Below are 12,268 nucleotides of genomic sequence, written 5' to 3' on the forward strand. Positions count from 1 at the left end.
GGGTGACAGTGTAGGGAGTGAGGCTGGGCAGTTCACAAGGCCCAGAGCCCAGGTCACAGTTAGTAGAGGCCTTTCCCTCTATATTTATACTATACAAACGAACACAGGCTATATTTAAACTCTCCTGGAGTTTAACTCCTAAAAATTCAAACTTTCAAAGCCATACCCAGGGCTGCCCCTCGGCTGTTTCAGCCTCCTCTGGGGTGGAGCCAGGCATCTTTATTGTAGATAGTGGCCAGGAGGCTGAGACTCTTTGTGAAGAACCTTGGACACAGAAGCTGGATACCCAGAGAGCTGCGACTGTCACCTAAGCTGCTGTGTCTGCTCTTTCAACCCTTTGTCTATTGTGCTAATGGCACCTGTGCCTACACCAAAGTGCCCTCAATACTGGAATTACCTGGTATCATTTTAAAAATCCCGTTTTGATGCTTCCCGCTGCGATCATGCTGATCCAGTGGGTCAAGGCAGCCAGGGCAGAAGGTGTGCAATGGACCATCCCATTTCTGCATGCTGATGGCTGGGCCTGGGAGGGGCTGAGTCAGGGGAGAACTTGATACACTGGACCAGGAAGCATTATGCACTAATGCTAAAGTACATACTTCTAAAACTTTAGGTGCACTAACCTACTGATTAGAAGGTACCATTTGTGGGGGCTGGAGAATAGCAAAGAACCTTTCCTGCAGAAGACCCAGGTTTGATTCCCAGAATCCACAAGGGTGACTCACAACCGTCTGCAACTCCAGCTCCAGGACATCCAGCATTTTCTCCTGGCCTCTGTAGGCACCCACCCGACACACTCAACTCATGCAGATATGCAAATAATTTACATACATAAATAAAAATTTAGCCTGGTGATAGTGGCATATGCCTTTAATCCCAGCATTTGGGAGGCAGAGGCAGGCAGATCTCTGTTTTGAACCCCCGCAAAAAAGTTAAAAATAGGTTTTTAAATGTACTACCCAACCACTGTTTATGTCCTAATTAATATTAATATGTGAAAATATTAATACTCCCAGGTAGTGGGTCCTATTTTCCCAGTCTTGGCATTGTCAATTTCAGGTCCTTGACCCTTCCTTGTCCTCAGTTTCCCCAACCTGTGGAAGTTCAGTCCCCGTATCCATTCAAGCTTAGACACTCAAATGCTTAAGGCATACATCTGGCTTTGCCAGGGGACAGCTGATGAGGTCCCTTCAGAGAAGGTAAGAACAGGTGCAGACAGAGGACCTCAACTTCATGACCACATAACAGGTGACATCCTAGGGCTATGGTGGACACTCCTCATGAGCTAACTTTCACCCTGTCTCCTCTTTCAGATTCCTACCATACCCTGTGCAGTTTCTTAGCCCAGAAGACAGACTCAGTGCTTCTGGCAGTGGGGTGAGTGGCTGGGGACACTTAGTTGTCAGTTTTTTTCATTGCGTTGACTTCTACCTGAAGGGAGATAAAACTGAAGGGAGAAAGGATTTGTTTGACTCATGGATTCAAAGGTTTCAGTTTATGGTCTGCTATGGCTCTGTGGTGTGGCGAAGCGTCATGGCAGCAGAAGCACTTGGCAGAGTGTAGCTGGTCACCCCCAGGGTGGTCAGGAAGTAGAGACTGAATGGTTAAGAACAGGGTTCTCTTCGAGGTACAAGCTCAGGGAGCCACCTCCAACTGTCTCCCAACAGTCGTCAAACGCTAAATCCATCAGTTAGCTCATCCATCAAAGCAGTCAAGACCCTTGTGATGCAATCATTTCTCAATGATTGGATCTGCCATCTGGGGACCGAGCCTTCACAATGACCTTCATGTGTGGGATACTTCATATGAAAAAGGTAACCTTTCCCCTTTGGGTACCAGAGGCTTATGGTGATTATTTCATAATGTAAAATGCACACAGACAACCTCCAATAGCCCCCAATTTCCTAACAGTTTCAGAGCTATTCAAAAGTTCGTGTACACGGGCCAAATGCTTAGCTTTGAGATTCTATGAAATTTTCAATTCAGTGCTAATGCTTCAGATAGTCAATGGCATAGTGCGAACATTCTTACTTCCAAAGGGAGGAAGTGAGGGAAGAGAAAGGAGAAATGGGTTCAAAATGAGACTAAAGCATATACAAATGATAAAGCCTGTAGCTCCGTGTCCAGCATCTATGGTTCCTGGAGGCATGATGTGAAAGCCAATGGATTTCTGCAGCCCTGTTTCTGTCTCGTTCCCAGCAGCAGCCCTCCTAGCCACTCTATTGGGGAGGCTTTGTTTTTGACTGCAGCTTTCTTCTGTAGTCATTCCACACCTCTGCCATCACCACCTTCTTTGGACATCCTTATAGTGTAGGCTTTACTATTACCCCTTCAGATATTACCCCTGGAGGGGAGGGATTCCTGCAGGGAGTCTGAGTCACTCATAGATCACCTAGTCTCCCAGAATTTCCTTTGAAATTGCTGTGGAAGCCTCCTAAACCCTGAAACTACTCAAGTATGCAATCATGGGTTATGGAAGGTACCGAGACCTGTGGTCTGAACAAACAGTGGCTGACACCATGAATGTGGCTGTCTGTGTGAGCGTCTCGTGGGTGAAAATGGCTAACTACCTGAGCAGACCTCATGTAGCCCTTTCTGAGAAGGACACTTGGTGATGCTCTCCTCTAAGCAGTGAGTCTTTCAGATGAGTTTTGTGTTTTCACCCTGGAGTATGTGATGTGGATCTGACCAATCCCTATCCTCCACACTGAATTTATTTTTAATGATGCTGCTCTCTTTAACAACCCCACTTCCATGTTCAGAATTTTCAATAAGCTACTTTTGGACTTTATTTTCAAATCCTATTTTTTGTTCCAAATTCTCACTGTGAAAGAAGCCAGCAGTAATCCAGCTGTGGTAACAGCCTGAACGCTGGGCTGGCTTAAAACTTGTTCCATCAGATAAATCATCTTTAAATTTAAACTCCAATAAAGTACCAGGACATGGGTAAGGTAGAAACAATCTCTTTGCCATGATATCATACAAATAACCTCCAGTATAACTCCAAACACTTCTTACCACCCTTGAAAGCCTCATGAGAACTTCCTTTCCTATAATCTCCAGTTTAGCTCCACCTGCAGTATTTTTGGGGGACTCCCTTAGTCACATCTTTAAACTTCTCCAAATTCCTCCCCAAACCATTTCCTAAGGTTTTGTAGCCACTCCCACCATCAGGTAGTCATAACAACAACTCCACATGGCTAGTATTACTTTGTGTTTTCATCGATGTGATGAATGAGTGAGAGAAATGCCTTAGGGAAGAGGGTATGTTTCAGTTCCTGGATTCAGATGCTTTAGTCCATGTCAGTTCTGTTCTCTTGCTGTGGGTCTGTGGTGAAGTCAAAGATTCACTGGTAGGAGAGGTAATAGTGGAAACTTGCTCCGCCCCATGCCAGCCAGAAGGAAGAGAGTCTGAAAATGTCCAGGGACAAGATGCTTTCAAAGGCACACTCTTAGTCTCCTACATAGCTGGACAGTTTCAGGACTTCTGACAACCTCACACAGACAGACATGTAGACAAAACATCAGTGAACATAAAATAAAAATAAATTACATATTAAAACAATGTATTTGTGTGTGTGTGTGTGTGTGTGTGTGTGTGTGTGTGTGTGTGTGTGTGTGTGTGTGTGTGCCTATGTGCCTGTGTGCCTGGGTGAGTTAATATGCAGACTCAGAATCCCATAGTAACCAGAAGAGGTTATCAGAGTATCCTGGACCTGGAGTTAAATGTGGGTTGTGAGCTACATTGTGGGTACTTGGACCTGAACTCTAGTCCTTTGCAAGACCAGTAAGTGCTCTTAACTGCAAAACCATCTTTCTCTAGCCTTTAAGCTAACTTGTTAGGCTAACATACATACTGATGGGTTTCATTGTGGTGTTTTCATGTGGATAGGTCATTTATTCACGCTCCTCTCTAATCCTCCTAAAGCTTTGTAACTTCTTTCTTTCTTTCTTTCTTTCTTTCTTTCTTTCTTTCTTTCTTTTTTTTTTTTTTTAAGAGCACAAATGAGCTTTTATATGTTTACTTTTCACTAGTTTAAATCCTGGAAGGGTACAGTATCACACGGATTCTGTGTCCAGTGGCCTTTGCAGGAAGGTTGCTTCGGAATTTGGCACGAACCATGCCACTGTTTCCATGAGCCCGAGTTACTTTCCCCCGGATCACTCTGGTTTTGTTTGGTTTGCCTCCGGGTGTCACCATGTTGTTTTTCGCTTTATACACATAAGCACATCTCTTGCCCAAGTAAAATTCAGTTTCGACTCAGGCATAAACACCTTCAATTTTAAGAAGAGCTGTGTGTTCTTGCTGGTTCCAGACACCTTGCTTATAGACAGCAAAAATGGCCTTGCACTACAGCCTTCCAGACATATTTGCCTTTTAGAAGTCTTGTTCCCAGCAGGCCCCAGCAATCTGCCCCCAAAGTTCAGCAGCAGCCGCTTTGTAATTTTTTTAATAACAGTTATAATCAAGAGATCTCTCCTTCTTTCCTTCCTTCCTTCCACTCTTGCCTCAAACGCCACACATGACTACATAACTATGTAACCCTGAACTTTTGTTCCTTGTATCCCCCTCCAGCTCCTGAGTACTGGGATTGCAGGGATACCCACCACACCCTGTTTACGCAGTCTTTGTACTAGGCGAGCATTCTACCAATTGAGCTACACCTCCAGCCCCTCGCGAGGGTTTTCTAAAAACATATAGACACAAATAAAGCTATGCATAAAGGATGTAGAAAGAATGATGAGTCTAGGACTCAGAGTATTCCTTGAATCAGTTAGTCAGGAACAAAGATGGTAAAGGCAGCCCAAACTGGCTAAAGGTCATGATTAAGGTCCTGGTTTTTCTGAGGCAGCGGTTTTTCAGGAGTTCATTGCATGGAAAAAAAAAAAAGTAAAAATATATCTACCCACTAAAGGCATACTGGCCTACTGTACAGGAACCAATTAGGAGGATGCTGAAAAAACAAAACAACAACAACAAAACAACCCAATAGGCCTTTGAGTGGATGGAAGGACAGCTAGGGTGTGTCTTAGTGAAGTGACTGAAACACCCTGGCCAAAACCACTTGGGGAGGAAAGAGGTTATTTCACTCACACTTCTGTATCACAGTTCATTAGCAATGGTAGTCAGGACAGGAACTCAAACTGGGCAGGAACCTGGAGGCAGGAGCCATGGAGGGTGCCTCTTGCTGTCTTGTTCAAGCCATTTCCTTATAGCACCTAGAACCACTAGCCTCAGATGGTGCCACCCACAATGGGCTGGGCCCTCCCACATTGATCCTCAATCAAGAAAATGTATCTAAGAATTGCTCACAAGCCTATCTAGCAGGGGGTGGGGTGGGGGTACTTGGGGGGTTGGGTATCTTCTCATTTGGGGCTCCCACCTTCAAGAGAATGCTGAGTGTTTCAGGTTGACATATACCTAGCCAGCACAGCATCTCTTTACAATCTAGGGCCCCTCTCTAAGAAACCACTCAGCAGGACACAGATTAGAGAAGAGAGGGAGGATTTACATCCTCAGTTTTCACATTTGCCTCTTTAGAAACACATTCAGCTCTGACATCCACAAGCTGTCACACAGTACAGCTGTGTCACTGGGATAAGATGGAACCTTTCTGATGACTTTGGGAGAAGGCATCACTGTTTAATATCCAGGAACCCACCCATGTGGGTTTTCATAGTGTCTGAGCATCACCATTAGAACCCACTTCTTCAGAAGTGTTCCAAACAATGAAGGTTTCACAAACCATGCACACAGACAGGCTGCAGGCTACTGCTCAGTGTAACTTTTGCCTTATGTTTGAAGAGATCTAGTCAAGGGACCTGGGTTGTGATACAGCGGTTGGGGAAATGACTCAGCCAGAGGAGGGGGTCTGTACAACCAGAGGACCTCAGTCGGCAGTGCATGGGAGATGTCTGAGAGAATCTGAACCTGGAGAGATATTATCTCCTACCCTCCCCTCCCCTCCTCTCTTGTCCTCTCTTAATCCCTCCTCTCCCTCTCCTCCCCTCCCCTCTCCTCCCCTCTCCTCTCCTTTCCTCTCCTCTCCTCCTCTCTCTCTCCTCCCCTCTCCTCTCTCCCCCCCTCTCCCCTCTCTTGTCCTCTCCTCTTCTCTCCCCTCCCCTCCTCTCCTCCCCCTTCCCCTCCCCTACTCTCCTCCCCCTTCCCCTCCCCTACTCTCCTCTTTGTTGTTTTCTTTCCTTTTCTTTCTCTTCTCTGAACACAAGCATCTTAACCTTGCCCCTGATCTCAGCTCCCTGTTTTTTATAGATAGGCAGACCAGTAGGACTTTTGATTGCCATTTTTTCTTCTGTCAATCCAGATTTTTTTGTTTTTTGTTTTTTTTGTCTTTTCCCCTGCTTTAAAAAACAGATGTTTTGTTTTCTATTTTTATTTATGTATGGGGGGGGGGATTCACATGCTGTGGTATAAATAAGGAATCCGGAGAACAACTTGCCAGAGTCAGTTCTATCCTGCTATTCTTTGACTTGTAGCAAATTCAGGTCAGGCCAAAAAACTAGGAAACAGCTTCCTTAATCTCTCTGGTCCAAAACTTTGGGCTTTTAATTTATATGATTTGCCTGATCATCTCTAGGCATCACCAGATGAGTCTGAATAGAGAATCCCAGCTATTTTGACATTGGACAAATTCTTCAGATTCACACAGGAGAAAATGGGGGGGGGGTAACTATTCTTACTTAGTCACTCATTTCAGGGTTTGATCAAATTCAGTCTCAGGTGCACAGAGGACCATGTTTAAATGGACTTTACCAACCTGACCAGATATTGGTATGATGTCTTTCTCTTTCCTCTTTAGGTACAGAAAACTTCCTGACTACCCCCACCCTGCTGGTTTGCAGGATTGCCTGAATGCCTCAATCCATTTCTTGAAGTCTCTGAAAGCCTACGGGGTGGACCCCTCCAGGGTTGTGATCTGTGGAGAAAGCATAGGAGGTTCCGCTGCGGCCACCATCATCCAGATTGTATTGGGCAGACCAGATCTTCCTCAGATCCGGGCTCAAGTCCTCATTTATCCAATCCTTCAGACAATCAACTTCCAGTTACCATCACATCTGCAGAACCAAAATGTTCCATTCCTCACTAGAGACTTCATGATAACCTGCATTCTTAAGTACTTTATCATTGACCCCTCCTGGAAAGATGCCATTTTGACAGGAGCTTATATTCCCCCAGACACCTGGATGAAATACAGGGAATGGCTCAGCTCTGATAATATTCCCCAAAGGTTCGGGAACAAAATACAGCAACCTCAGTTTCCTAGGCCTTTTAACAAATCTGCCTATCTAGAACTCAAACAGTTTATGGACATAAGCATTTCACCCCTTGTGGCAGACAATGAAGTCATTGCCCAGCTCCCAGAGGCATTGCTGGTGAGCATTCACTGGGATGTTCTCCGAGATGACATTTTGCTCTACAAGAAGCGCCTGGAAGACCACGGGGTCCCTGTGACCTGGTACAATGTAGAGGATGGCTTTCATGGATGTATATTCTTGTTTGATAAGTTTTTCTCTTTCCCTTGTTGCTGGACAATAATCAATGCCATTGTGAGTTTCATAAAGGGAATTTGAAGGTTTGCACACAGGATGAGTGGTTGAACACTCACCGGCTGCACATAAGGTTCTGAACTAAATACCTAGCACTGTAGACTGTCAGAATGAGAGAGAGAGATAAAGGGAAGGATGTATAGATGATAGATAGATGGCAGACAGATAGATGATAGATAGATAGATGGATAACAGATGATAGATAATGATAGATGGATGATAGATAGGTAGATACATGATAGATGGATAGATAGATAGATGGTAGATAAATAGATGATGGATGATAGATAGATAGATAGATAGATGGATGATAGATAGATAGATAGATAGATAGATAGATATAGATATAGATAGACAGATAGATAGTGTAAGGAAGGCTTCTGCCCCAGCTGCAACCTTAGATGGCCTCCAGTTTTCATGGAAGGAAACACCGAGTAGGTGCAAGCTACAGGGAGCAGAGCTAAAAGGGAAATTATGGTCTCCTGGGTGAAGGCTTGCACCCCTAACCATGTCCACTGCTGCATCTAGCAACATTCTTTAGCACCCCTGTTCATAGAGTGAGCATGATAGAAGAAAGAAAATGTCTTTACATTTTCTTGAATTTTAACTTACATTCTATGAATAAATGCAGACAAGCAGAATATCAACAGTGAGGTCTCTGCACTCAGTAACAACACATGTTGGGCGATACTCCCACTGAAGGAGGCCATACCTCTTCATTTATGAGGTCAAGGTCACTGGTGACAGGCCAACTCACTTGAGTTCAGAGGAACCCCCACCCCAATTTGGCTACCCTTGGGGTGCCCAATTGCAATATTAAAAAGACATTTTCAGGGAAGAGAGACAGAAAGGAGAGGAGGGGGAATAGAAAGAAGCTTTTCTTGGACTCAAGCTTTTAGTTAGACATCCAAAGTCAGGTTCCTGGCTACCAAATGGTCAGATCCAAGGTTGTTCTGGGAAGCTCTTGAGGCCATCTGGGCTATTAAAAGGAATGGTTCTTAAAGATTTATATCTTATTTTACATGTAAGCATGTTTGCCACATGTGTGTTGGGAACTGAACTCCAGTCTTAAGCAAGAGCAGCAAATGTTCTTAACTGTTAAGCCAGTTCCCGATTCTTTCTTAACAAACAAACAAACAAGACATTCATGTTCATACCCCAGATGATCTCCAGACCATTTCAACAAATGCATTTTTCAGGTCTTCCTCAGCTATATATTGGGTTGGGGGCCAGCCTTAACTATGTGAGCCCTTGTCTCAAAAGGAAACTCTTTTTTTTTTTCTTTTTTCTTTCTGAGGCACAGTCTCACTATGTAGCCCTAGCTGGCCTTGAAATTGTGAAGACTCTCCTCTCTCTGCCTCCAGGGTGTTAGGAATAATGGTGTGCACCATGGAAATAGGTTGAAAATGAAATAACATGCTAGCTTTCTTTTTCTAGTGAGCATACATAGTCTTCTGATTATTAGAAAAATCTTTGCCTTTGCCTGGTCAACACAGCTCTGTTAAGAGGAGTTTTTCCTGCTGGCCAGTCTGGTTCCACTACCGTACCAGCCCCCAATAACACACAGAGACACTGTTTTAGATATAAAGCTATCAGCCAGTTGCTAATTTATTATCAGCTAGATCTGTCTTAAATATTAACCCATTTCTATTAATCTAAGTATTTCCATGTGGTGTCTCCTTACCGGAGAGAGGACCCGGATCTCTGTTCTCTCAAGTCTCTACATGCTGACTCCTCCTTACTACTTCCTCTCTCCTCCTTGTCTCCTAGTCCCGCTTATCTTGCTTTCCTATTGGCCAACAGTGCTTTATTCATTAGCCAATAAGAGAAACATTTACAGAAGGCATCTCCCATCATCTCCTCTTTTATGTCTAAAATAAAAAGAAGGATTTTAAACTTAATGTAGTAAACTATATAACAAAACAGTTATCAAATAAGAGCCACAGTTAACAACATTTAGTCCATTAACATTTAGTAAGATTTAAATAAAATATTTCATCATTTATCCTACCTTTGAGTCTAAAGTCCTATATGTAACTTATCTTTAATCCTAAGGAAAGCTATAACCATAACTGTCTTCAACTCTATCAAAGATCACAGAAGGATAATATATAAACTCCAGAAATGACAGAGACAACTCACCTGGTCAGTCACCTGAAGTTCTTCTGTAATGTTCCATCTTCAGCATATAGGCCAAAGTGTGTCTGGCAGACTCCTCAGCAAAGCAGGAAACTTTAAACTGTCCACCTGTATTGGCAGTTTGTCAGTCATTTTTCTCTGTGGCCTGCAGAATGTCTGGCAGACTCTTCCATGAAGCAGGACTCTACAATAATGTCCATCTTGTATCAGCAACCACTTTCCTGTGGATCGTGCATGCCCAGTTTATATAGCATAAAATCAATCAGTCCAGAAAAGAGCAGTATCTTGCTCAAATGGCTAGTTTTGCCATATTGAATGTAAATTCCATAATGAGTTTCTTCGATGTCCATCTTCCATTCTGATGCAGGTGGTGTTGCCAGGAACACTTGTGCCTCACTGTCAAGAAAAACCCTAAACCATTTAAAATGCCATATTCTGTAGGTCTTTGAAAGGTTTGAAGAATGCCTATTTATTTCAAATACATCTCTATATATCTAGAAAAACCTAACTCACCTAACTAAAAGTTTTGACTATTATAGTTAACTATCTATAATCTGTGCTAAATTATACATTACATTTCTTTTTATTTATACATTACATTTCTAAATGAGCTATATAAACACAATTCCTAAGCAAGAGGAGAAATATACATATCACAAAATTGACCTTAAATTTGTATCAATAAATGAAAATCCATTTCAAAACAAAGCATTCATATCTATACCATAATCCCCTTTTTACCTTTAAAAAGATTGGTTGTGGTCATTAACCATTTATAACCAACCACATATAAATGAAAACAAACATTTTAAAACAGTATTTGGGAATTTGGGCGTAGTTCTTTCCAAACTGCTTCCTGCTGGTAGGGGGCGCTGTCATGGGGATCCAAGAAGACACAGAAATCCTGGCTTGTCCCAGTTGTTTTCGAATGTTGGATTATCTGGGACGCTGTTTCAGGGGGTCTTGCTTGATCAAACCATGTTAGTCTGGAAAAAAAATCCACAGCTTTTCATTTTCTGTGGAAACAAAATTAGAAATCGTTTCCCCCTAACCTGTCCTTAGACTTAAATTTTAGAGTCAAAGCATTTTTAAAATATGTAAATTGGATTAATCCAGCAGCATTTGTTTTTAACAGTTGTTGCTATTTCCTCAGCAGTCAAATAATTTAAAGATACAGAACAGCATACAGTATCCACACTCTTTTTGTGCTTCCCATCTTATGTGGCTTTTTTCTTTATTACTCTATTTCTTTCATTTTTATTTTTTCATTTTTTTGAGACAGAGTTTCTCTGTGTAACTTTTATCTTTCCTGGAATTAATTCTGTATACCAGGTTTACTTTGAAATCACAGATATTGTAAGGATGGAAAAATTTAGCCTAATTTTCCCTAGACTCTGCCCCCTAGCAGTAAGTAGGAAAAAGGTCATTCTTGACTGTTTACAACAGGGTGGGTTTACCGACAGCACCTGTGAGTGAATGAGAACAGGAAATGAGCCATGCCACACTACCCAGGAGGCCTAGCGAAAGCAGACTTCCTGGGCAAAGCTCGGGCTTGGATAGTTCAAATTGATTGGTCCACACTGGATGCTATTAAGATGATTGATTTGTAATGCAAGGGCTTTGTTGTAACCCTATAAAAGCTGTCTGAACCCTGTACCCAGGGTTCCCAGTCCTTTACCCCTCGTGGAGTATGGCTGTGGACCCCAGTGCACTGGAATATAAAAGACCTCATGCTTTTGCATCAAGACCGCTTCTCGTGAGTGATTGGGGGGGGGGGTGCTTTCCTGAGTCGGGGGCATGAGGGTTCGTGCCCTCCACGGGTCTTTCAATATCTGCTTGCCTCTGTCTCCTGAGTGCTGGAAAAGGCGTGTGCCACCACACCCACCTACTCTCTGTCTTTTCAAAACCATTTTATTCTTTTTCTCTCCCAAGCCTATGTATATTTTAAAATACACTGTAAACCTTTAGCGGTTTTTCTTAATGTGAATCTGTCTTTACTGTAAAGCTTTATCTTTTTCTGGCCATGAGTCTTTTATCTGGTAAACAACAACACTGCTAAAATGAAAGCCACGGCTGTTTTAGCTGTGGTCTATCCAAGATGGCGGCAGGTACTTTTACCACCAAAACTGAGAGCTGTGCTCATCGCCTTGGTCTATGCTGCCATCCAGCAGCATGCTGCCGGCTTGGAGATGTGGTCACTGCCATTGCCAGCTCTCATACACATCATTCAGTTGCTAGCAGAGCTCTTTAAAAGCCTTGCAGTTTTTGCAGCTTATGCTGAATCAGGAAGCCTCCCTTAAAGGAGCCGTGCGAATCTCTGCTTGTTTCTAACAAAGCAGAACCCAACTGAGAAAATGCTGTTACCAAGAAACCTTGCTTGTCTCTGTTCTTTTGTTTCTAAAACCATTTTTAAGCTTTTGCTAAGTTTTGAGTGGAAGTTCTTATTAGCCACATTGAAGGCGCCATTATATTATAGTATGTTTTTTCCCTGCCGGTTTGGTCCCACCGCCATGCCAGTCCCAAATAATACACAGAGACTCTGTATTTGATATTATGCTGTTGT

General features: G+C 43.0%; 1 protein-coding gene across 1 annotated transcript in view; it reads left to right on the forward strand.

Moving 5' to 3' along the window:
- Positions 1 to 7,678, forward strand: part of LOC127213352 (arylacetamide deacetylase-like 4 family member 1) — a 28,499-nt gene extending 20,821 nt beyond the window's left edge. The window contains exons 3-4 of the mRNA XM_051173699.1: positions 1,314 to 1,377; positions 6,819 to 7,678. Coding sequence (XP_051029656.1) covers positions 1,314 to 1,377; positions 6,819 to 7,590 — 836 coding nt within the window. The 3' untranslated portion in view covers positions 7,591 to 7,678. The remainder of the gene's footprint in view (positions 1 to 1,313; positions 1,378 to 6,818) is intronic.
- Positions 7,679 to 12,268: the final 4,590 nt, after the last annotated feature.

This window comes from Phodopus roborovskii, unplaced genomic scaffold, assembly GCF_943737965.1.
Source record: "Phodopus roborovskii unplaced genomic scaffold, PHOROB, whole genome shotgun sequence".
In the NCBI taxonomy this organism is placed as follows: Eukaryota; Metazoa; Chordata; class Mammalia; order Rodentia; family Cricetidae; genus Phodopus; species Phodopus roborovskii.